General features: G+C 42.3%; 1 protein-coding gene across 3 annotated transcripts in view; it reads left to right on the top strand.

The window, feature by feature from the left end:
* serac1 (serine active site containing 1) overlaps window positions 1-21,385 on the top strand; it is a 129,828-nt gene extending 108,443 nt beyond the window's left edge. For 2 of the 3 annotated variants that reach the window (XM_072581110.1, XM_072581112.1), the window contains 5 exons: window positions 4,346-4,443; window positions 7,441-7,623; window positions 14,923-15,066; window positions 18,717-18,849; window positions 19,484-21,385. In XM_072581110.1, coding sequence (XP_072437211.1) covers window positions 4,346-4,443; window positions 7,441-7,623; window positions 14,923-15,066; window positions 18,717-18,849; window positions 19,484-19,535 — 610 coding nt within the window. In that variant the 3' untranslated portion in view covers window positions 19,536-21,385. Of the gene's footprint in view, window positions 1-4,345; window positions 4,444-7,440; window positions 7,624-14,922; window positions 15,067-18,716; window positions 18,850-19,437 lie in introns of all 3 variants that reach the window. The other variant, XM_072581111.1, reaches the window with a different exon arrangement.
* Window positions 21,386-27,037: the final 5,652 nt, after the last annotated feature.

Raw genomic sequence — 27,037 nt, 5'->3', positions numbered from 1 at the left:
TTCCATTTCACAGCCAAATGTTACATATTTTCAATTTTCCAGTACCCTCTGGGATTGCCAACTAATTATATACACAGGTGCTTGTAAACTCCCTGTTCAGAACAGCATTCTCTTAAAGGTACAGTACATGCCTTCAACTTCATAAAACTATGAAAAATCTGCCTGCATTCACCCAGCATTTGCATCATGATAGACACTCTAAAAACACAAATAGAGACACATGGGTATGATTGATTTGCCATTCCAGAAACATGGCTGCATGGTGACTAGGACAGGGTACTGAAATTCATGAATTTTGACATTTATGAAGGGCAAAAAGGAGGAAGTGAGGACTGCAGATGCTGGAGATCAGAGCTTAAAAATGTGTTGCTGGAAATGCGCAGCAGGTCAGGCAGCATCCAAGGAGAAGGAGAATTGACATTTCAGGCATAGATTCCTGAAGAAGGGCTTATGCACGAAACGTCGATTCTCCTTCTCCTTGTTTGCTGCCTGACCTGCTGCGCTTTTCCAGCATCACATTTTTAAGCTCTAATTTATGAAGGGCAGACAACCAGCAAAAGGAGGTAGAGTTGTGCTGACAATGAATGGAATTTGTACATTAGTAAGATTGAATTTTATATTGGAAAAACAATTTATTGAATATAGGTAGAACTGAGAAACAGAAAGGGTCAGCTGTTTGACTCTAGGCATCAAATAGTAGTGGTAATATGGAACATGGTAAGATTCAGAAAATGAAAGAAATATGTAGCATAGGTAACACTTATTATAAGTGACTTCAGTCTTCATAAAGATTGGAAAATTCAATTGGGCACTAAAGCTGCAGAGGACAAGTTTTTGGAATGTCTTAGGAATGGTTTTCTAGAACAATATGTTGAGGAGGACATGCTGTTTTAGCTATTGAATTATATAATGTCTCTATACCTTTAGTCCTGAGTCCAATGCTTAGAGAAATAGAGTGCAGATGTGTGCATCTCTCCGGCAGTGGTATGAGGCATTTCTTCCTCAATCAGCTCCAGAGATGTCATAGTGTGGTGGTCACCAGACTGTTAGTACCAGAAGTGTTAGTATCTGAGCTGCTGGTGGTGATGGTTGTAAGTGGGTACTGCTGGAGAGAGACATATACCTGAACTCTATTGCTCCAAACATTGGACCTCTGGACTAAAAGCATAGAGACAGGGGAATAGGGAAACCAGGCAAGTCTTCAATCTGTCCCTTCCTCACAAGGAGGCAGGACAGTGCCAGGAGATACCCAGCTGCAGGTGGAACTACACAATGGCTCCTCAGATGTCTATATTCTTGACAATTCCCAGGTGATATGCTATCCACCTTTTGACCTTGCCTGCCCTTCTGACTCTTAGAAGTTCAAGCCAGGGGCCAGATACTTAGTATGTTCAGGATATCCAGACACAAATACCCTTGCGGTTGCTTGTCAACATTTCCAGGGCTAATTGCTGAACAGGCTTCCTTCACACTGGCTGTGGAAACAGGGATTACACAGAGATCGATAGTCAGAGGGACAGAGAGAGAAAGAAGGAAACCTATTGAGGGCACATTGGCAGCAAGAGTAATATAGCACTGCACTTCAGTTCTCGCATCTGTATAAAAAAGCATTATTTACCTCTACATCTATTTGTTTGAGTGGCTGGGAGGTGGGAAGGAGACTGCCTTTTTGATGTTTCCTCAGTACAATTGAGGTCTCTGTACAATTCAAGGAGTTAACTGTTTATCCGTGAGGTGGTGTATGTCCTGATGGTAATTGCAAGATAAGACAGAATGCTTCATAGCCAATGGTTAGAAGTGGTATGTAATGAATGAGACTGACCGCACAGTTACTGTGAGGGATGTCGTGGATTGAAGAATGCTACTTATTTGATCGTTGGGAAATAGATCTCTCTGCAACCCTGCAGATGTTATCTTGGTCTTCACTTGCAAGGGTCAGGGTTTTCTAATTGTAGGAACTGAGGAGTCAAATGTTTGGCACACCTCCATCCATCTTTAGACAGATATCTGGTGAGTGATGAGTTATTCCCAGAATGATGCATAGTAAAAGGGAGATAGAATTGATCACATCGAGGATCGCAATGAAGCATTTAATGAGGCATGTTTGATAACATGTGGAGAGTGATCTCGTTGGACCTTGCAGCAAGGATCCCTCCAAAAATTAGCACTTAGACAAAATAAACAGAAGATTCAGTCCAAAGACTCAGTGACGTCAGCTGTCATTTACGAAGGACATTTGCAATATTTTTATGTTTACAAATATTTTATATCTGTTGTCACCGTAGAAGACACAAATTACATAGCAGAGGTAGATGATATCCCAAAGGTTATTAAGAGTGAGGAAGTTAAAGTTGTTCCTATCAGCAGAAAAGAAGCACTAAAGAAACTCAAAGGACGACTACATCATACAGTTCTAAAAGAGATAGTCAAAGCCCTGGCTGTGATTTTTCAAAATTCAATAAATCCTGCAAAATTCTGGTAGATTCTAGATTGAAGTTAGCAAATATAAAACTGCATCTAAGAAAAGAGATAAGGAGGACAGAGAGAATTATGAACCAGTTATCCTGTCATCAGTCGATAGCGAAGTGGAATCAATTGAGATCAATGATTAAGAAGTCTCAACAATGCACTTAGAAAAGCATAGTGTATTTACAAGTTAACATGGTTTTATTTGAAGAAATGCCTTTTCCAACAAATCTGTTAGTTTTTTGAAGATGTGGATTTGTAGAATATAGTGGAACTAACAAGTAGTTAGTTTTATATAGTGGATTTCCAATGGGATAAAACTAATAATTATCTCAATCTTCTCTTAGCTCTTGCCTGTTGAAATTCTTACCTGTGTTTCCTACAAGCGTGATTATGCTAATGCCGAAAGGCTGACATTCCATATTCTACCTTGATGTCATCCATAACTCAGCAATCCAGTATACTAACTCATTTACCCATTACGGTGGCACAGTGGTTAGCACTGCTGCCTCACGGCGCCAAAGACCCGGGTTCAATTCCCACCACAGGCAACTCTCTGTTTGGAGTTTGCACATTCTCCCCGTGTCTGTGTGGGTTTCCTCTGGGTGTTCCGGTTTCCTCCCACAATCCAAAAATGTGTAGGTTAGGTGAATGGGCCATGCTAAATTGCCCGTAGTGTTAGGTAAATGTAGGGGAATGGGTCTGGGTGGGTTGCGCTTCAGCGGGGTCGGTGTGGACTTGTTGGGCCGAAGGGCCTGTTTTCACACTGTAAGTAATCTAATCTAATCTGTACTTGTTGATCCAGATTAGCTCCCAGTTCAATAACATCCCAATTTTCAATTTCTCACCTGTGGTGATTGGAACGATGGTCACGTGGATCTTATTGACAATAAGATTCTTGATTGGCCCAGGTGAACAATCCAATCGTGGAGCCCTGACTGACATGTATAAGTAGGAGGTTCAGACAGTCGTCTTATTTGAGGGACTGGTTTGGAGCTGGCTGGTCAGAGTATATGTAATGTGCACATGTAAATAAAGGGCTGACAGGATACTGGCCTCTGTGCTGTTTTCTCATCATCCTTTGTTTCTCAAAGCTCTCTTCGTATTAGCCCTATCACTGTAGTATCCTCCAGCCCAACAACCCCCTGAAATATGTATACTCCTCTAATTTAATGCATTTAATCATTCCTTGCTTAATCACTGTGCTTCACTTTGTGAAGACCTATGCACTTGAATTTCCTTTCTCACCCTCTCTACCATGCTTTGGTTCTTTCAAACACTACTGAAGCTCTGCTTTTTAACTAAGCTTTTCATCATCTGCTATAACAGCTCCTTTTGTATTTTAATGCATCTGTAAAGTGTCTAGGATGTCTTATTATGTTCAAGATGCTACATAAATACAAGTTGTTGCTGTTATTAATAGCTGTAGGTTTACTGATCCTTCAAAATGCTGATTTTTTTTATTTTCTAAGATTCCCTAATTTGTTAGTGAATTGAACAAAAGTTGAAATAAAGACGTACAGATGCCAGAGATGTGAAACAAAGAAATTGCTGGAAAAATTCAGCAGGTCTGGCAGCATCTGTGGAAAGAAAGCAGAATTACTGTTGAGTCCAGTTTCCATGTTTTTTTCGCTGCTTCTCATTCTGAAGAAAAGTCAACAGATTCAATGTTAATTCTGTTTTCTCTCCACAGATGCTGATGGACCTGCTGAGTTTCTCTGGCAATTTCTATTTTTTAACAGAAGTTGTTTTATTGTTGACTTGTCTCTCTGTACTACATATTTTATGCTTTTCAAAATTTCAAATCACACTCATGCTTAAAACAAATGTCAAATGATAGCTGTAGTGAAACTGGACTTAATTCTTTTTTTTCATCCAGGAAATCCATGGCTTACAGGGGTCGGGAACTGTTGACTAAACTGAAAGCTGCAGGTGTTGGGGATAAGCCAATGGTGTGGGTAGCACATAGTATGGGAGGTAAGAACTTCACAAAAGCAGACAATTCCTTTTCTTCCTATTCTATACCACTTGGAGAAATGTTTCTGTACCTGTATTAGACCTCTGACTGAATTACATCTGAAGTAATAAATCACATAAGGAAGCCATTTGGCATATCATACTGTTCTTTGTTGGAACTTGTCAATTACTCCCCTTGCCTTCCACTTTCTCCTTGGCCTTGTATTTTTTCCATTTAATTAGTTACAAAATTATCTTCTGAGTGTTATTCTTGTACATGCTTCTAACACATTGTCAGGCAGTACTTTCCAGATCACAACCCTTGCTGTGTTACTTCACTACTTCAGATTCTTTTGCCATTCATCTGAAATCAATGTCTTCAGTTACTAGCTCTTCTGTCATTGAAGACAGTTTTGAGAGACTAAGTGTTCAAGATCAAAAAAAGTTTTTCTTCACCTTTTCAAACTTCCTCTTAACTTTTCTGCTTTAAGGAAAAGAACCACAACTTCTCTGGTCCTTCCACATGACTTGAGAACAGAAGTAGACCATTTATTCCCTCAAGCCTTAGGGATACAGGATAGCCAGAAGGGACCTGAAGAAAGGGATTAGGAGAGCTAAGAGAGGGCATGAAAAATCCTTGGCGGATAGGATCAAGGATAACCCCAAGGCATTTTATGCGTATGTGAGAAACCTGAGAATGACGAGAACGAGGGTAGGTCCGATCAAGGACAGTAGTGGGAGACTGTGTATTGAGTCGGAAGAGATAGGAGAGGTCTTGAACAAGTACTTCTCTTCAGTATTTACGAACGAGAGGGACCGTATTGTTGAAGAGGAGAGTGTGAAACGGACTGTTAAGCTAGAAGAGATACCTGTTAGGAAGGAAGATGTGTTGGATATTTTGAACAACTTGAGGATAGACAAGTCCCCCGGGCATGACGGGATATATCCTAGGATTATGTGGGAAGCAAGAGAGGAAATTGCAGTACCGTTGGCAATGATCTTCTCGTCTTCACTGGCAACGGGGGTGGTACCAGGGGACTGGAGAGTAGCGAATGTTGTGCCCCTGTTCAAAAAAGGGAATAGGGATAACCCCGGGAATTACAGGCCAGTTAGTCTTACATCTGTGGTAGGCAAAGTAATGGAAAGGGTACTGAGGGATAGGATTTACGAGTATCTGGAAAGACACTGCTTGACTAGAGACAGCCAGCACGGATTTGTGAAGGGTAGGTCTTGCCTTCCAAGTCTTATTGAATTCTTCGAGGAGGTGACCAAGCATGTGGATGAGGGTAGAGCAGTGAATGTAGTGTACATGGATTTTAGTAAGGCATTTGATAAGGTTCCCCATGGTAGGCTTATGCGGAAAGTCAGGAGGCATGGGATAGAGGGAAATTTGGCCAATTGGATAGAAAACTGGCTAACCGGTCGAAGGCAGAGAGTGGTGGTAGATGGTAAATGTTCAGCCTGGAGCCCAGTTACAAGTGGAGTTCCGCAGGGTTCAGTTCTGGGTCCTCTGCTGTTTGTAATTTTTATTAATGACTTAGATGAGGGAGTCGAAGGGTGGGTCAGTAAATTTGCAGATGATACGAAGATAGGTGGAGTTGTGGACAGTGAGGAGGGCTGTTGTCGGCTGCAGAGGGACTTAGATATGATACAGAGCTGGGCTGAGGAGTGGCAGATGGAGTTCAACCCTGCCAAGTGTGAGGTTGTCCATTTTGGAAGAACAAATAAGAATGCGGAATACAGGGTTAATGGTAGGGTTCTTAGTCAGGTGGAGGAACAGAGGGATCTTGGGGTCTATGTACATAGATCTTTGAAGGTTGCCACTCAGGTGGATAGAGTTTGTAAGAAGGCCTATGGAGTATTATCGTTCATTAGCAGAGGGATTGAATTCAAGAGTCGTGAAGTAATGTTGCAGCTGTACAGGACTTTGGTTAGGCCACAGTTGGAGTACTGTGTGCAGTTCTGGTCGCCTCACTTTAGGAAAGATGTGGAAGCTTTGGAGAGGGTGCAGAGAAGATTTACCAGGATGTTGCCTGGAATGGAGAGTAGGTCGTACGAGGATAGGTTGAGAGTTCTCGGCCTTTTCTCGTTGGAACGGCGAAGGATGAGGGGTGACTTGATAGACGTTTATAAGATGATCAGAGGAATAGATAGAGTAGACAGTCAGAAACTTTTTCCCCGGGTACAACAGAGTGTTACAAGGGGACATAAATTTAAGGTGAATGGTGGAAGGTATAGGGGAGATGTCAGGGGTGGGTTCTTTACCCAGAGAGTGGTGGGGGCATGGAATGCACTGCCCGTGGGAGTGGTAGAGTCAGAATCATTGGCGACCTTTAAGCGGCATTTGGATAGGTACATGGATGGGTGCTTAATCTAGGTTAGAAGTTCGGCACAACATTGTGGGCCGAAGGGCCTGTTCTGTGCTGTATTGTTCTATGTTCTATGTTCTATGTTCTATGTTCTAAGCCATTTCCAACGTAACTGACATTATGGCTGATTTGTGCTCTAACTTAATATGCTGCCTTTGTCCCATGGAGAAAGTGAAGACTGCAGATGCTGGCAATCAGTCACAAAGTGTTGTACTGGAAATGCACAGCCGGTCAGGAGCAGGAGAGTCGATATGTTGAGCATAGGCCCTTCATCTTGAATGTGGGGGGGCCCAAGGGGGCTGAGAGATAAATGGGAGGGGTGTGGGAGTGGTGGTAAGGTAGCTGGGAATGTAATAAGTAGCTGAAGGTGAGGGAGTGATGGTGATAGGTTGGAGAGGATTGATGGGAAGGAGGATGACAGGTAGGACACCTCAAGAGGGCAGTGCCGAGTTGGAGGGTTGGATCTGGGATAAGGTGGAGAGAAGGGAGATGAGGAAACTGGAGAAGTCAACGTTGATGCCATGTGGTTGGAGGGTCCCAAGGCTGAAGATGGTCTGGGCTTATTACATTTGTGCTTAATTACTTTCATATTAATCTCTTATCAGGGCTTATGTCTTTGCTTTTAGTTAACATTGCCTTTCTGTTACAGGCTTGCTAGTCAAAAAGATGCTTTTAGATGCTTCAGAGGATCCTGAATTGAGGTCAGTGGTTCAGAATACCCAAGGGATTGTATTTTACAGTGTACCTCATTGTGGATCACGCTTAGCAGAGTACTCTGTCAATGCTCGTTTTCTGCTGTTTCCCTCTGTTGAAGTCAAGGAACTTAGTAAGGGTAAGATTGATTTCTCTGGTCAACTCTATGTTCTGTTTTTCGAGCATTCATACTTTGTATCACTTTATATTTGAATTTTGCATGGGAGCACATAGCTGATTTGTGGTATATGTAACATTACTGGTTTTGTTTCTCTCTAAAATTCTTAATACTGTGATGACTTTTCAATGCAATCAATTTGACATCTATTCCAAGGTTATTTGGTGCACTTCTCCATTTCTGGTCAAAATCTAAATTATCTGGGTTGAGAATCAAAGGACTTTGAGAATTCAGGTACAGAATATAAGGGAATTGGAGATAAAATTCAACAACTAAGAAAATAACAACAGTAATGCACCTATTGAAAAATACAGTAGAGGAAACCTAGGCAAAATATAATGGTGAAAATAAGAAACCACGTTTATTGAAAGGAGTATTCACGTTTTAAATGGCTGACCAGTTTTGAAATCCGTATCCAGGCCTGGATAAGTGGTATGTCTACCACTGATAGCCTGTAGCTTCATTCGGTGAGATTCTGTCCAAATTTTCAGTTACCTTTGACCGTGGAAGTCGAACAGGAACAAACAGTTTTTGAGGTGCGTGTGTGCTGTGATCATAAAAGCAAGAAAATATAGGATATTCTATTTGAATTTTATTTTATTTTTTAAACATCTTAGTGAAAAGAATCACATCCAACTCTTAACATCTGAATCTACTAAACTAATAGATTAGTAACTTGGATTAACTCTGTGTGTCCTTACTTTCTGTATATAAAATCTGAAAATGTATAGACCTCTGATATTTCAAAACACAGAAACAACTGATTGTGAAAGAGAGAGGTTTATCCAGAGGAAGAAGTGGGTTCAACAGCCTTGAAGAAATTTATTTCAAATATGACAGGCACAAAAGGTGAATTTTGGCTACCTTTGCAAGTGACACTTAAATATTTTCCCACAGACACTTGTTTTTGAGTAAGAGTGACCTTGGGTTTAGGCAGTGATATATAAATCTATCTATCTTCCAAAGTGGAAGAAAACTAATTTTAATAGGCTGAGAAATAGTGTAAGCAAAGTAAAATGGTACCAAAGAAAAGCAAAATGCTGCAGATCCTGGAAATCTGAAATAAAAACATAAAATACTGGAGAAATCTGGCAGCATCTGTGGAGAGAGATCCAGAGTTAATGTTTTAACATCAATATGACTCTAAAATGGAACTAAGTACTCTCTGAAAAATATCTGACTAGAATAATGTTTCAAAAGACATTTGGGTACAAACTAAGTATATTCCATCCACAGGAAAAAGTAGTGAATACCTAACTAGGATTCCTTAAATAGCAAGGGAAATTGAAGATATGGTGAAACCAGAAGAGGAGGATGCTGGATGCATGCCAGGTGAATCTGTCCAGCAAGAATAGGACACACTCAGTTGATTGAAAGGGGAAATAAGGAAGAAAATAACATTGGTGAAGAGAAAATATGAGAATGAAATGGCAAACAATATAAAAGTAAATTCAAATAACCTTGACAATCATGTAGCTAGTAAAAGATGGAGTGGATCCTAATAGTAACAAAAGATGATTGTAGGACAAGGCTGGAACACTTAATGAGTACTTTGATCAGTGCTTAGAAGAGACATCTGACAGTTAGTTGTTAAATCAACTAAATTAACTCAATAAAAATGAGGATTGGGTGAAATTTAAGAGGCACGTGGTTCGGAAAGGTTGGCTGTTTTTAAAGTGGACATGTTATCTGGTCTAGGTGGCTTGCTGAAGGAAGACAAAGCTTGAAATAGCCAAGAACTTCCCATAATTTTCTAGCTTTCGCTGAATAAGGGGAGAAAGCCAAAGGATTGACAAGTGACAAACACTTATTCAGAAGATGATGTAATGACATTTCTAGTAACTAAAACTTCGAAACCTTTATAACATTTTAATGTGTGTTTAGATGTGCAGGGGCAGCTTTATTACACAGAGAGTAGTTTGTGTGTGGAATGAACAGTCAGAGAAAGTGATGGATGCAATTACAGTTACAATGTTTAAAAGACATTTGGATAAGTTCATGAATAGGAAAGGTGTAGAGGGATATGGGCCAAGCACAAGCTGGAGGGACTTTTTTTTGGGGAAAATGGTCAGCATGGATTGGTTAGACCGAAGAGTCTGTTTCCAGCTGAATGATTCTATAACTCTAGATGGTCCAGCATCAATGTTGGATAAGGTTTCATATGCAACATTCAGAAATAAAATCAACAGTTACTTGGAAAAGTCTCTTTAAAGGGTAGCCAACATGGATTTGTCAAAGGCAGATTGTTAGATTAGATTACTTACAGTGTGGAAACAGGCCCTTCGGCCCAACAAGTCCACACCGCCCCGCCGAAGCGCAACCCACCCATACCCCTACATTTACCCCTTCCCTAACACCACGGGCAATTTAGCATGGCCAATTCACCTAACCTGCTTGACCAAAAAAAGCAGTCCTCACTTTCACCTGTATATAACTATTTCTGAGGGTTGCATATGGGATTTCAGTTTGCAATTTGAGTTTGGAAACCCAGTGCCTGTATAATTTCTGAGTCCAGACTTCTCACTGCATGTGCATTCCTACGACAATGCTATCTTTAAATGCAGAGTGGGCAACTTTGTGTCTAATTAGTGGCATTGAATGGTGTCAGGAAGCAGAACTGACTCCAGAATATGATACATAAAGGCACATAGCAACCATGACTTCTTCCCACTGCTTTGCAAAAAAAAGACAGGAGATTCGAGGGGCAACAACCATATGGTGTGGATGTGTGGCTAAAATATCAGTGAATAGGTGCTAGATCTGCTGTATGACAATTGCCCTTCATTTTCAAAATATCTATTCAGCAGCAATATGACTTGATAGTTCCCCATATTGCACCTGGCATCTGGGTGCTAATGTTCACCAGACTATTCAGTTCTGCCAATCTATAGTTTGAAAGCACCTTCTAACCCTGTTGAACTAGATATGAATGTTAATTTTATATCTTGGTCTCTAGGAGTCAGATATTAGGCTATAGCTGCCATTTCCCAAGTTGGTAATGGAGGTAGGCAGATTAGACAGTGCTAAGACAGTGGCCCATTTGCTAAGACAGTGGTCCAGTTATGTTCATGGTTGTTAAGCCCTCTAGCCATTAACTCCATGTCGCCCCACCAATGCCACTCATGTCTGTGTGCACTCTCAACAGCATTGTACTGAGCAGATGGTTAATTGCTGGTTTCTCCAGATGATTTCATTATTTAGATGGGATCTTGGGGGAGTTGGCACATAAGCCAGAGGTTAGATGCAATAGTCCTGGGAAATGTAGGGTAATAGGGTAGGAGAAAGTGAGGACTGCAGATGCTGGAGAGCAGAGCTGAAAATGTGTCGCTGGAAAAGCGCAGCAGGTCAGGCAGCATCCAAGGAGCAGGAGAATTGACGTTTCGGGCATGAACCCTTCTTCAGGAATAGGGTAGGAGAATGGGTCTGGGTGGGTTACTCTTCATAGGGTTGGTGTGGACTTGTTGGGTCAAATGGCCTGTTTCCACACTTTGGCTTCGATGATAAGTTCATGGACGACACAAAGATTGGCCAGGTTAACTGAGGAAAAAGGTTTTACATTACAGGAAAATGTAAGATGTTTATGCGAGGATAATAGGAACCTCAAAGGAATGGGAATTTTTGTGTATTTGCCTACAAATTCCTAATGGTGACAGGGCAGGTTAATAGTATAGTTAAGAAGATATGCCTTCATCAGAAGACATACTACTATCAGTTGAGGCATAGATCATAAGAGCAGGGAGATAATATTGGAGTTGTACAGGACTTTTAGGCTACAGTAGGTGCACTGTGCAGATTTAGTGTCTACACTTTAGGAAGGATTGCTTGCATTGGAAGGCTGCAGTGGAAATTCACTAAACCTTCCCTGGGATGGAGTTTTTCAGCTATGAAGAGAAACTGACTAAGCCTGAGTTATTTTCTTTGGAGCACAAAATGTTGATGGGTTACCTGACAGCAATGTAAGGGATTGAGGGGCATGGACAGGATGAATAGAAGGCAGCTGTTCCCCTTGGTCATAGGGTCAATAATGAGGTGGTGTAATTTTAAGGTGAAAGGTAAGAGGTTAAGAGAGGATTTCAGAAAAGATGTTTTTATCAAGAGAGTGTTGGGGGTCTAGATTGCACTGCCTGTGAGGGTATTTTGAGGTGGTACCCTCATAACCTTTAAAAATTACTAGGAAGAGCACTTGAAATGTCATAACAACAGACTTGATGGCTGAAGATCCTCTTCTGTATATATAATCCTATGAAAATCTGATTGAATGTTTTGATGAAATAGAACTGAAGATAACAAATGGCATCTTGACCATCTGAAATTTAGACAACATAAAAATTTGGAGCAGGAGAAATCTTCTTAGCCATCAGAGCCTGCCCTACCATTTGATGTGCTCATGATTGATTCTGTATCTCGATGCCATATTCCTACTTCCTTTCTATACCCTTTGTCGTCTTTAATATCTAAAAGTATATCCATTTCTTTCTTGAATATATTCAGTGATCCATCCTCCACAGCCTTCTGTGGTAGCAAATTTCATATGTTGACCACACTCTGACTGAAGAAGTATTTCCGCATTTCAGTCCAAAATGGCTTAACCTGAGACTGTGATTCTTCATTCTTGAATTCTCAACCATGGAAAACACCCTCCCCGGAGCTAGTCTATCTGGCCCTTTTAGAATTTTATACATTTCAATCTAATGCCCCTCTCATTCTTCTAAACACTGGTGAATGGGGCAGCATGGTGGCTCAGTGGTTAGCACTGCTGCCTCACAGCACCAGAGACCCAGGTTCGATTGCAGCTTCAGGCGACTGCCTGTGTGAGTTTGCACGTTTTCTCCATGTCTGCATGGGTTTCCACTGGGAGTCCGATTTCCTCCCACAGTCTAAAGATGGGCAGGCCATGCTAAATTGCCCGTAGTGTTAGGTGCATTAGTCAGAGGAAAAGGGGTCTGGGTGGGTTACTCTTCAGAGGGTCAGTGTGGACTTGTTGGGCCAAAGGGCCTGTTTCCACCACTTTCCACACTAATCTAATACAGGTCCAGTGAAGTCAATCTCTCCTCACACAACAGGCTTGCCAACCCTGCATCAGCCTAATAAACCTTCATTGCACTCTCTTTATGGCAAGTATCTTAGATGAGCAGATCAAAACTGCACGCACTACTCAAGGGGTGAATGGTTTAACTGAGGCCCTGTATAACTGCAGTAAGACATCCCCACATCTGAACCTATACTCTTGCAATGAAAGTAACATACCATTTCCCTTCCTAATTGCTTGCTGGATCTGCCTGTTTAAGTTTGTTGCCTGGTGTACAAGGACACCCAGATCCCTTTGTCCATCCACATTTCCCAGTATATCACTCACTCAAATAATATTCTGCCTTTCTGTTTTTCATACCAAAGTGTGTAACTTCATATTTAATCATGTTATTCTGCATCTACCATATCTTTGCCCTCAATTACTCAACATCTATAAATCTTAAAGGCATCTTCACAACACGGGCACTGCTGCTTCATAGCACCAGGGTCCCAGGTTCGATTCCAGCCTTGGGCAACTGTCTGTGTGGAGTATGGACATTCTCCCTGTGTCTGCGTGGGTTTCCTCCAAGTGCTCCTGTTTCCTCCCACAGTCCAAAAGATGTGCCGGTCAGGTGAATTGGCCATGCTAAATTTCCCATAGGGTTAGGTGCATTAGTCAGAGGGAATTGGGTCTCGTTGGGTTACTCTTCGGAAGGTCTGTGTGGACTGGTTGGGCTGAAGGGCCTGCTTCCACACTGTAGGGAATCTTTAAAAAAAACACCAAGCTTTGTGTCATCAGCTAACTTAGAAATATGAGGTTCCCTCATCCAGGATATTTACATCTATTCTGAATGTCTGGAGGTCAAACACTGATCACTGAGATACATCACTTGTCACCACCTGGCACTTGGAAAAAGGCTCATGTATTCTCAGTTTCTTGTCCGTCAATGAATTCGTGAACCAAGCCAGTTTAATGCCCCAATCCTGTGCTGTAAGTTTTCTCACTAGCCTCTTATGTGAGACCTTATTGAAAGCCTTTTTGACATTTAAATACACAATCTCAACTGGTTCTCCTTTTTCTGTTTTTTTTAGTTACACCCTCAATAAACCCTAGTAGATTAGTCTAGCATGATATCCCTTTCATATATCCTTTCACTGTAGGAAATAGTGTTGCAGGTCTGTGGAAGTAGAGTGGGGGAATAGGACTGACTGGAATATCAGCTTTCACTGTGGTGTAAATTCAGTAGTCAAATCAGCTGCCTTCTGTACCATAAATAGAATTTAGTGTTCATAGTTGTGAATCCATCTACTAGTTGGAGAACAGAGCAGTCCTGCTGCAGATATTTGCATAACCTTATTGAAATTACATCCCAATCAGCCAGTCTCCTGGCTGCCATAAAATTTCTGTGCAATTTCAGCAGCATCACCATGAGCAATAGCCAACGCTGGACTGAGAGCATTCAATGTTGCCATGGATTGCAGGTCAGTAAAAACTATTATCAGGGCCAGTAAAAGAGGCCTTGGCTAGTGGATTGCTGTTGGGTTACAAGGTTGTTTCCCAGCCTCACTTGCTGCCAGGTTCCTCCATTGGAGACAGTGTTTCTACCAATTGGCTGTGGCAAATCCCTGGTGACTTCCCATATCATCATATTCATGTTTGAATACCAGTAGCAGCAGGACAAGGCATTTGTGTCCCTCCAGCAGAAAAGTCTATACATGGCTAAGTATTCATCATTTCAGGTACTTTCCACCTGAACTCCTTCCTGCCATTCGCTGGGGGTATAAATAGGGCATGGATTCTCTAGCCTTTGCCTCCCTGCCTCATTCTGCTCCTCCTCCCCACTCTGACTTTTCCCAGACTGCCTCTGTACATCTTAATAATGTAATGACTTGCAGAATACTAATAGTTGAAATAGAGAATATTGAAGAAAGAAGGGTTCCTGTACAAACCAGAAAGTTTTAGTATTTATTTATTTATTTGGTTTCAGTCCTGCATTTCATAAAAATTATATAAATATTGTAGTTATACTATTGCCTCTGACAGGTCATAAGTATAATTACTGGCATCTTAATTGATTGCGGTACTTATCTCATGAAATCTTAAAACATGGAAGACCCACTGCTCCAGACTTCCTTTTTTGTAATAGTTATTGAATTTTAATGAGCCTTTTATTATTCTCTCTTAAAACAAGAACTGCAAGTATTAATTATCAACTTTTTGATACATTTATTCACAAATATCTTCCGTAGATTCACCTGCTTTGAGAGAACTGAACGATAATTTCACCAGATTGGTACAAGAACATAAAGTCAACCTACTGAGCTTTGGAGAAATGTTACCAACATATATCGGCAGCATGATCAAACTGCATGTGGTGCCTCCAAATTCAGCAGGTATAGTAAAGTGAGACAAATAACAAGAATCCACTTCCTCCTCCTTGAACATATTCTGACTAAACTGCTGATCACTCAACTGTGTGAAACGGACTGATAAGCTAGAAGAGATATCTGTTAGGAAGGAAGATGTGTTGGACATTTTGAACAACTTGAGGATAGACAAGTCCCCCGGGCCTGACGGGATATATCCTAGGATTATGTGGGAAGCAAGAGAGGAAATTGCAGTACCGTTGGCAATGATCTTCTCGTCTTCACTGGCAACGGGGGTGGTACCAGGGGACTGGAGAGTAGCGAATGTTGTGCCCCTGTTCAAAAAAGGGAATAGGGATAACCCCGGGAATTACAGGCCAGTTAGTCTTACTTCTGTGGTAGGCAAAGTAATGGAAAGGGTACTGAGGGATAGGATTTACGAGTATCTGGAACGGCACTGCTTGATTAGGGACAGCCAGCACGGATTTGTGAAGGGTAGGTCTTGCCTTACAAGTCTTATTGAATTCTTCGAGGAGGTGACCAAGCATGTGGATGAGGGTAGAGCAGTGGATGTAGTGTACATGGATTTTAGTAAGGCATTTGATAAGGTTCCCCATGGTAGGCTTATGCGGAAAGTCAGGAGGCATGGGATAGAGGGAAATTTGGCCAATTGGATAGAAAACTGGCTAACCGGTCGAAGTCAGAGAGTGGTAGTAGATGGTAAATATTCAGCATGGAGTCCAGTTACAAGTGGAGTTCCGCAGGGATCAGTTCTGGGTCCTCTGCTGTTTGTAATTTTTATTAATGACTTAGATGAGGGAGTCGAAGGGTGGGTCAGTAAATTTGCAGATGATACAAAGATAGGTGGAGTTGTGGACAGTGAGGAGGGCTGTTGTCGGCTGCAGAGGGACTTAGATAGGATGCAGAGCTGGGCTGAGGAGTGGCAGATGGAGTTCAACCCTGCCAAGTGTGAAGTTGTCCATTTTGGAAGAACAAATAAGAATGCGGAATACAGGGTTAATGGTAGGGTTCTTGGTCAGGTGGAGGAACAGAGGGATCTTGGGGTCTATGTACATAGATCTTTGAAGGTTGCCACTCAGGTGGATAGAGTTTGTAAGAAGGCCTATGGAGTATTATCGTTCATTAGCAGAGGGATTGAATTCAAGAGTCGTGAGGTGATGTTGCAGCTGTACAGGACTTTGGTTAGGCCACATTTGGAGTACTGTGTGCAGTTCTGGTCGCCTCACTTTAGGAAAGATGTGGAAGCTTTGGAGAGGGTGCAGAGAAGATTTACCAGGATGTTGCCTGGAATGGAGAGTAGGTCGTACGAGGATAGGTTGAGAGTTCTCGGCCTTTTCTCGTTGGAACGGCGAAGGATGAGGGGTGACTTGATAGAGGTTTATAAGATGATCAGAGGAATAGATAGAGTAGACAGTCAGAAACTTTTTCCCCGGGTACAACAGAGTGTTACAAGGGGACATAAATTTAAGGTGAAGGGTGGAAGGTATAGGGGAGATGTCAGGGGTGGGTTCTTCACCCAGAGAGTGGTGGGGGCATGGAATGCGCTGCCCGTGGGAGTGGTAGAGTCAGATTCATTGGCGACCTTTAAGCGGCATTTGGATAGGTACATGGATGGGTGCTTAATCTAGGATAGAAGTTCGGCACAACATCGTGGGCCGAAGGGCCTGTTCTGTGCTGTATTGTTCTATGTTCTATGTTCTATGTTCTATGTGCTTCCTGGCCTTCATGCTGTTGATTTTATGAATTATTTCATTGTCCAATGAACTGTCATGTCCTGTTCAAATCTTCTGTCAACAAAAAAAAACTCGATCCCTCGTTTATTGCAAACTACATCAAATGCTATTCCACTTCAGAAGTTTTGAATGTGCCATTGCCTCCAAAGCTTTCCCAAACTCTATGTTCGAATCCCTTCAAACATGTTTCCATCCTTCATACTGAAATGGTTCTCAGTGGGCCAAATGGCTTCTTTCTGTGGTGTTATGATTCAATGGAAGAATTTTTAACGGGCCTTCACTGGCAGGTGTATGAGTGAAATCACTTAAAACTTCCTGAGTAGACGTTCTCTCCTGCTAAATCCCAACCCACCCTAGATTTTATGTAGGGCGGGTGAGGTCCATGAAAACCCGCCATTGTCAGTCAAAGCCCATATGTGACCAGTTATTGCCAACTATGTGTACTTTTTACCTGAATGCAATTTTGAGAATGGCAGTAGGGGCTCAGGCCAAAGGAGAAGCCAAGAGGTTCTCTTCCTCAGACCTTAGATCTTGGATGGGAATGTTCTGGGGACTACCTCTGTGAAAGGACTGCCCTCCACTAAGTTCTGCCCTTGTAATGGGTGCTCCTCCCTCATATTCCCATCCTCAGTTATCTCCCCTACCCACCTCCCCCATCCCTCACCATACGGCCCCCAACGCTTATCAATTCTGAATTTGAGGATTTTGAATCTGTGGATCACTTGCAGTTCGAGGTCCACATGACTGCAACTGGAGTAAAGTGAAGTCCTATCTTGAACCAGTTAACACTTATTGGAAAAGTAAATGGCTGTGGACTGCTATGGTTGCCAGGAGCACCTTCTCCATTGACTCTTTGGACAGCACAGCAAAAGGCCATGTTATCCAAAGATCTAGCCCTATAAATTTATGGTATTTTGCTTTTCTAAGCTGAGACAAAACCAGCCTCTTCTTAGACTCTCCATCTAAATATCTGCACTAATTATTGCCAAGGCTACCTCTTTCCACTTTAATAACAATATGACAGAATTTTAATGGTAACACAAAGCGGGAACAGGCTAGGATGGTCAAGAAGATCTGCTGCCTAACCACACCCTGCTGTTGGGTAATGTTACCAATGATAAATTACCAGTTTTACCATAATATCAAGTAGGAATAGGGTCACGCAGTGGTAATCAATTTTGATATGCAAAGGCCCTCATAAGAGTTATTTTCTCAGGCAGTTGGTATTTTGTGGATCCCCTTACAAACCTATCTATCTTTATCTTCCCTCTGAGGCTGTGCCGTCAGCCCTAATCTCTTCCACTAGTGGAAACATCTTTTCTACATCCACTCTATCCAGACCTATCAGTATTCTGTAAATTTCATTCAAGACCCTTTCATGCTTTTAAACTCCATTGAATACAGACCCAGAGTCTTCAACTGCATCTCATATGACAAGCCCTTCATTCCCAGGATCATTCTTTTAATCCTCCTCTGAAACTATCCAATGACAGCACATCTTTCCTTTGATACAGGGTCCAAATTTGCTTATAGTGTTCCATTTGCAGTCTGATACAGTCTCAGTAGTACAACTCTTTTATTCTAACACTCTTGAGGACCTATAAAACTGATACCAAGTGCTTATTCATTGGAAAGGGTAAAAAAAAATGGGAAATAACCATACTAAAATACTCATGTGTGTAACCTGTTGGAACCAGCTTTAGGATGGCATTGGGAGGAGAGAGAACTGGCTAATATACACCTTCCTGATCTAATTGACTTAGTATTGGGTATCTAGCTCATGTACTTACTGAAGCTGGTGATGTGGTCTTTGTTGAATATCTTATTTGTCACCATATATACCTGTATCTTTTCTGTTAGTTTAATAGAATCTACATAATTTTATGCTGCGTATTATTCATTGAGTTTTTAATTATTTTTCAGACTTGGGAATTGGGGATTTTATTCCCTTGGATGTTAATCATCTAAACATTTGCAAACCTGGAAGCAGAAATTCCTTCCTTTACCAGCGGAGTCTGAAATTTATAAAAGATTCTCTGGAAATTGAATTCAAAAGGTGAATCTTAGTCTCACCAAGCTTTGGCTTTACACGGTGCTTTATTGCATTCTATTCCTTATCCAAACAAAATTTTGAAAAAGCTAAGTACATGTATATTTAAAGATTATCTTAAACATTTTCGTATTTAATAAATGAGACCTATACCATTATATTATTATCGTGGATTGACTAAAGACAGATTGGTTGTGCTTAAATATCTATTTTATGAAAAGGATAGTTTTAAATGATTGTATACAAAACTGTACTTAAATTGACATGTTTAATAGAACTAATGTTATTCATTAGTAACAATTAATGTCTGTGTATATAGTTGTGATATCAAGAGGAAACAAACAAAAGTTCACTATATGATAATCTTGAACAAACATCTGAATACAGGAAGCCATTGTAAATGTTTTTGTTCCCAGTGGATGATGCCTTAACAACATTGACTTTCAAAGTAAGGTAATTAAAGACATTCAAAGACTAGGGCATGTTTTTGAAGATTCTTTTAAGAGAGAAATGCAAAGTTAGATGAAATAGTAAAAAAAAGTCATATTTGTGGATTGTTATTATGTCATACTAAATTTTTATGTTATGATCTAGCCTTCAAGTACTTTTCAGGCAAATGACTTAATTTTGAATGTTCCAGTGACTGCTCTCCATGCAGCAGCAACTTTCCTTCAGAAACAGCAACACACTAACTTGCACACAACTGGAATCAATGGCTATCAGGGGAGAAACTATCCAGTGGTTAGTCATACCTGATACATAGGAAGATGGTCATGGTTGTTGGAGGTCAATCATCTCAGCTTCAGAACGTCCCTGCAGGAGTTCCTCAGGGTAGTGACCTTGGCTCAGTCATCTTCAGCTGCTTCATCAATGACCATCATAAGGTCAGAAGTGGGGATGTTCACCAATGAATGCACAATGTTCAGCAGTATTCGCAACTCCTCAGACACAAAAGCATTCTGTGTCCAAATGCAACAAGATCTGGACAATATCCAGGCTTGAGCTGACAAGTGGCAAGTAATGATCACCCACAATAATGCTAGACTATGACCATCACCAACAAGAGACAATCTAACCACTGTCTCTTGCCATTCAATGGTGTTGCCAACACTGAATCCCCCCACTATCAACATCCTGGGAGTATTCATTGATCAGAAACTCAACTGGACTCACCACATATAGGCTATAAGAACAGGTTAGAGGCTAGGAATACTGCAATGAGTAACTCACTTCCTGACTCCCAAAAGCCTATCCACTACCTACAAGGCACAAGTCAAGAGTGTGATGGAATACTCCCCACTTGCCTAGATGGCTGCAGCCCCAACAACACTTAAAAAGCTTGACACCATCCAGGACTGAGCAGCCTGCTTGATTAGCATGACATTCAAACCCTCCACCATGAAGCTCAGCAACAACAGTATATACTATCTACTGGATGTACTTCAGAAATTCACCAAAGATCTTCAGACAGCACATTCCAAATCCATGATTACTTCTATCTGCAGATAGATGGGAACACCAGCACTTTCAAATTCGCTTCCAAGCCTCTCACCATCCTGACTTGGAAATATGTCACAGTTTCTTCACTGTTGCTGGGTCAAAATCTTCGAATTCCCTCCCTAATGGCATTGTGGGTCAACCCACTGCAGTGGCTAAGAAGGCAGTTCACTACCACTTTCTCAAGGGCAACTAGGGATGGGCAATAAATACTGGCCAACCAGCGACTCCTGCAATCCACAAAATGAATAGAAAAAGGTCCGCAGCTGTCAAGTTGTTCAGCTTGGCTAGGGGTTTCTCCAAACTCCAATCTCCTGGTTGCACTAAACTTTGACTCCTTGCCACATCTAATTGTCTATTTTTAAAAAAACGTTGAGTGAAAACTGACTTTTGAACTGTGGTTCTGTGACTTTGAACTGTTTAGAGTGACATATTAAAGTAGGGGTCAGCCCTGGACCTCAACTCTAGAGAAGATCTAGAGAAGTTAAATGAGTGGGCAAAGATCTGGCAAGTGTAGTATAATAAATGCAAGAATATGAAAGTTTTGTTTCAATTAGGGAATTGGTGAGAGCACATCTGAAGTACGGTGGAAAAGTGCTGATCACTACTTACAGAAGGATGTTAAAGCATTGGAAGCATAATACCTGGAATGAGTAGATTGCCTTATGAAGTACGGCTAAAGGACTACGCCTGTATCTTTTGGTGTTTAGAAAAGTGTTAATTAACTTAGATCAATTAAGTAATTATTAGCTATTAATTATTTAAGAGACATAATCCCATACATATAAGAGGCCAAACTGGCCATAAATGGGTCCAGGCAGCGGGCTGTGGAGGAGGTTGTTATGGCCAATTGCCTGCCCCTCTTCTGTGGTTATGGTCAAGGCCAGGTGTCCCTGGTAAAAGAGCACGCGGTGTCTATCAACAACCTCGACATTTTCAGGGAGCATTGTGCTTTTTGATGAGAAGGGCATTGCTTGTCACTGGCCACCTGCGTGTTTTCTTTCTTCCTGGTGATGGTGAAATATAAATAAAGATTTACATACTTGTTGTTCTTCACTGTGTTGTACACCTGCACACACATAAAGAAGAAAAAAAATCCATACTTATAAGATTCTGAGGAAACATGTCCAGGTGAATGTCGAAAGAATGTTTCTTCTGGTGGGAGATTCTAGAACTAGTTTAAAGATAAGGGGATGCCCATTTAAAACCAGGTCAGAAGTCACACAACACCAGGTTATAGTTCAACAGGTTTATTTGAAATCACAAGCTTTTAGAGTGCTGCTCCTTCGTCAGGCGAAGTGAATTGGGATATGCAGGACTAGATTTCAGATTAACATCTGATTTTATTGATTGGCAAAGCAGACTTGATGACCCTAAAGGTATAATCTTGTTCCTTGTTTATATGTTTGTGCTCTCAAGAGCACCCTGCATTTACTTCCTGGCAGAATAAAAGCTGTGGACCATCCTAACCTGAATGCTACAGTCTCTAGCCGACAACTTCTCTATAGAATTAAACACAGAACTGAAATAACTCATCAGAGGCCAGCATCCCAACATCAATCACCCTTTATTTATAAATGCATGAACTATGAAAACAGCATTGCCTATCACTGAGTCAAGCATTTGGGGCCCAATATCCCTGACATTCATCCTTCTTACCAGCCAGGTGTCCCTGATGTAACCATATTAACAGCTCATATTCTAAGACGTCCAATGTGCTAACCTCATTCCAATCACAATATTCCTTTGAGTCTGAGTCCACAGACAAGGGGTGGTCTGATTCCTTTGAGAGCTTCCTCCAGCATGTAACACCAGGTCAGGTTCCTCTAACATGGAAACCAACAGAAGAGGCATGTAACAAACCAGAGTTTGCTTCTTGCACTTGGAATGCCTTGGTAGACTTCCAGTCCCTTCTTCTGAAGGCAGAAGCATCGAGGTGTATTTCCGTCATGTCTATCTCTGATTCAGAGGACTTCACAATGTTTGAGAGAAAGGATGAATTAATGAGACCTTGAAGTATTTGTGAAGGCTTTAAGGTGCAGGTTGGATTTTGCACCCATGTAATCTGCAAATTTGCAGCTTTCAAATGGTCTGTGTACTTATTCAGGACAGTTGGACCAACCCAAATGAAATAATTGCAAACAGACCAGTATCATGTCACCACATCATCCTTTATTTACATGTGTACATGTACCTTGGCTATGGCCAACCAGCTTGGATTCTGTCCTTGAAGCAAGGAGACTCTGAATTTGCTGTATATATATATATATATATATATTTCTTTTCCCACAGCACCTGTGTTGATTGTATGTATGTGCAGAGACTCAGAGAAGACATCATGTGCAAAAAACTTTATTCAATATTTACACCAACAGGAAAACACCGATGTGGCCATGGAACCTGTACCAAGCAAAGCCCAATAATGCTTACGTGAAAAAAGTGAAGGGGACAGTAGGGATTGAATCAAAATTAAAGTGGAATTAGAGGGGGGAAATAAGGCACTCCACCCCCTGTAGTGCCCACCTCTCTTTAAAGGCATCTAGGGCATTGGTGGACACCACATACTCCCTCTCCAAGGATACCCAGGCTTGAACACAGCCATGGAAGAGAGGCATGCAGTCAGCTGAAATGCCATAGCCTGGAGCAGACCCACAAGAAGATCCTGCGCACCCCTTGGCACCAGGTACTCAAATATCAGGAGCATGGGACTGAAAAGCAACCAAAAAGAGAGCAAAAGGTAATTAACTGAAAAGGAAGTGCAAATACCCACAATCAGTATACACATGGTGCACAAACTACACAACACTGCAAAAGAAATAGTTGGGCTGGGAGTCCATGAACCATTGCAATCTGTGGTTGCAAGGGATTGCTGCATGCAACATCCTCCATCCCAGATCCCTAAGGCGAAAGAGAGAAAGCCCCCATGTAGAGACCCCTCCAGTGGGAATCCCCACAGACTAGTGGAAAATGAGCATGCCAAGGTGTATCCAAATGGTGGATGAGGGAGAAAAGGTGGATAGAACATAGAACAATACAGCACAGAACACGTCCTTCGGCCCTCGATGTTGCGCCGACTTATGGACTTTTCTCAGCTCGTCCCCCTACACTATCCCAAAATCATCCATGAGCTTATCTAAGGATTGTTTAAATCTCCCTAATGTCTTTGAGTTGACTACCTTAGCAGGTAGGGCATTCCACACCCTTACCACTCTCTGTGTAAAGAACTTGCCTCTGACATCAGTCTTAAATCTATCACCCCTCAATTTGTAGTTATGCCCTCTCGTACAAGCTGACGTCATCATCCTAGGAAAAAGTCTTTCACTGTCTACCCTATCTAATCCTCTGATCATCTTGTATGGCTCTATCAAATCCCCCCTTATCCTTCTTCTTTCCAATGAGAAAAGACCCAAGTCTCTCCGCCTTTCCTCATTAGACCTTCGCTCCAGACCAGGCAACATCCTGGCAAATCTCCTCTGCACCTTTTCCAATGCTTGAACTCCATTTCCTGGTGAAATACGACTAGTAACTGGAACATAGAACATAGAATATAGAACAATACAGCACAGAACAGGCCCTTCGGCCCACGATGTTGTGCCGAACTTCTAACCTAGATTAAGCACCCATCCATGTACCTATCCAAATGCCGCTTAAAGGTCGCCAATGATTCTGACTCTACCACTCCCACGGGCAGCGCATTCCATGCCCCCACCACTCTCTGGGTAAAGAACCCACCCCTGACATCTCCCCTATACCTTCCACCCTTCACCTTAAATTTATGTCCCCTTGTAACACTCTGTTGTACCTGGGAAAAAAGTTTCTGACTGTCTACTCTATTCCTCTGATCATCTTATAAACCTCTATCAAGTCACCCCTCATCTTTCACCGTTCCAAGGAGAAAAGGCCGAGAACTCTCAACCTATCCTCATACGACCTACTCTCCATTCCAGGCAACATCCTGGTAAATCTTCTCTGCACCCTCTCCAAAGCTTCCACATCTTTCCTAAAGTGAGGTGACCAGAACTGCACACAGTACTCCAACTGTGGCCTAACCAAAGTCCTGTACAGCTGCAACATCACTTCACAACTCTTGAATTCAATCCCTCTGCTAATGAACGATAATACTCCATAGGCCTTCTTACAAACTCTATCCACCTGAGTGGCAACCTTCAAAGATCTATGTACATAGACCCCAAGATCCCTCTGTTCCTCCACCTGACTAAGAACCCTACCATTAACCCTGTATTCCGCATTCTTATTTGTTCTTCCAAAATGGACAACCTCACACTTGGCAGGGTTGAACTCCATCTGCCACTCCTCAGCCCAGCTCTGCATCATATCTAAGTCCCTCTGCAGCCGACAACAGCCCTCCTCACTGTCCACAACTCCACCTATCTTTGTATCATCTGCAAATTTACTGACCCACCCTTCGACTCCCTCATCTAAGTCATTAATAAAAATTACAAACAGCAGAGGACCCAGAACTAAACCCTGCGGAACTCCACTTGTAACTGGGCTCCAGGCTGAACATTTACCATCGACCACCACTCTCTGCCTTCGACCGGTTAGCCAGTTTTCTATCCAATTGGCCAAATTTCCCTCTATCCCATGCCTCCTGACTTTCCGCATAAGCCTACCATGGGGAACCTTATCAAATGCCTTACTAAAATCCATGTACACTACATCCACTGCTCTACCCTCATCCACATGCTTGGTCACCTCCTCGAAGAATTCAATAAGACTTGGAAGGCAAGACCTACTCTTCACAAATCCGTGCTGGCTGTCTCTAATCAAGCAGTGTCTTTCCAGATACTCGTAAATCCTATCCCTCAGTACCCTTTCCATTACTTTGCCTACCACAGAAGTAAGACTAACTGGCCTGTAATTCCCGGGGTTATCCCTATTCCCTTTTTTGAACAGGGGCACAACATTCGCTACTCTCCAGTCCCCTGGTACCACCCCCGTTGCCAGTGAAGACGAGAAGATCATTGCCAACGGTACTGCAATTTCCTCTCTTGCTTCCCACATAATCCTAGGATATATCCCGTCATGCCCGGGGGACTTGTCTATCCTTAAGTTGTTCAAAATGTCCAACACATCTTCCTTCCTAACAGGTATCTCTTCTAGCTTAACAGCCCGTTTCACACTCTCCTCTTCAACAATACGGTCCCTCTCGTTCGTAAATACCGAAGAGAAGTACTTGTTCAATACCTCTCCTATCTCTTCTGACTCAATACACAGTCTCCCACTACTGTCCTTGATCGGACCTACCCTCGTTCTCGTCATTCTCAGGTTTCTCACATACACATAGAATGCCTTGGGGTTATCCTTGATCCTATCCGTCAAGGATTTTTCATGCCCTCTCTTAGCTCTCCTAATCCCTTTCTTCAGGTCCCTTCTGGCTATCCTGTATCCCTCCATTGCTCTGTCTGAACCCTGTTTCCTCAACCTTATGTAAGCCTCCTCCTTCCTCTTTACTAGACATTCAACCTCCCTCGTCAACCAAGGCTCCCTCACACGACCATTTCTTTCCTGCCTGATAGGTACATACATATCAAGGACACGTCGTATCTGCTCCTTGAAAAAGTTCCACATTTCCACCACATCCTTCCCTGACAGCCTATGCTCCCAACGTATGCTCCTCAAATCCTGTCTTACAGCATCGTAATTTCCCTTCCCCCAATTGTAAAATCTTCCTTGTTGTGCGCACCTATCTCTCTCCATAACCAAGGTGAAAGTCACAGAATTGTGGTCACCATCACCAAAATGTTCAGCCACTAACAAGCCCACCACTTGTCCCGGTTCATTACCGAGTACCAAATCCAATATGGCCTCCCCTCTGGTTGGACACTCTACATACTGCGTTAGAAAAGCTTCCTGGACACACTGCACAAACACCGCCCCATCCAATCTACTTGATCTAAAGAGCTTCCAATCAATATTTGGGAAGTTGAAGTCACCCATGACTACGACCCTGTGGCTTCTGCACCTTTCCAAAATCTGTTTCCCAATCTGTTTCTCCACATCTCTGCTGCTATTGGGGGGGCCTATAATAAACACCCAACAAGGTGACTGCACCTTTCCTATTTCTGACTTCAGCCCATACTACCTCCAGAGGCAGATCCCCCTCAAACTTCCTTTCTGCAGCCGTTATACCATTTCTAATTAGCAATGCCACCCCCCCCCTCCTTTTTTACCACCCTCCCTAATCTTACTGAAACATCTGTAACCAGGAACCGCCAACAGCCATTCCTGTCCCTCATCTATCCATGTTTCCGTGATGGCCACAACATCGTAGTCCCAGGTACCGATCCACGCCTTAAGTTCACCCACCTTATTTCTGATACTCCTTGCGTTGAAGTATACGCACTTGATCTCTGTGTCCGCAAGTAGTCCCTGTCAGTGCTACCTTCTCCACAGCCTCCCTACAGTCTTGGGCATCCTGACACACAGCTAGCTTACTTGTTGGACTACAAGTCCGGATCCCATCCCCCTGCCAAATTAGTTTAAACCCCCCCGAAGAGTGCTAGCAAACCTACCCCCCAGGATATTGGTGCCCTTCTGGTTCAGGTGCAACCCGTCCTGTTTATACAGGTCTCACCTTCCCCAGAATGCAGTCCAATTGTCCAAATATCTGAAGCCCTCCCTCCTACACCATCCTTGCAGCCACGTGTTCAACTGCACTCTCTCCCTATTCTTT

Source organism: Chiloscyllium punctatum, chromosome 11, assembly GCF_047496795.1.
Source record: "Chiloscyllium punctatum isolate Juve2018m chromosome 11, sChiPun1.3, whole genome shotgun sequence".
Lineage (NCBI taxonomy): Eukaryota > Metazoa > Chordata > Chondrichthyes > Orectolobiformes > Hemiscylliidae > Chiloscyllium > Chiloscyllium punctatum.
This window is presented reverse-complemented; position numbering and strand designations above follow the sequence as displayed.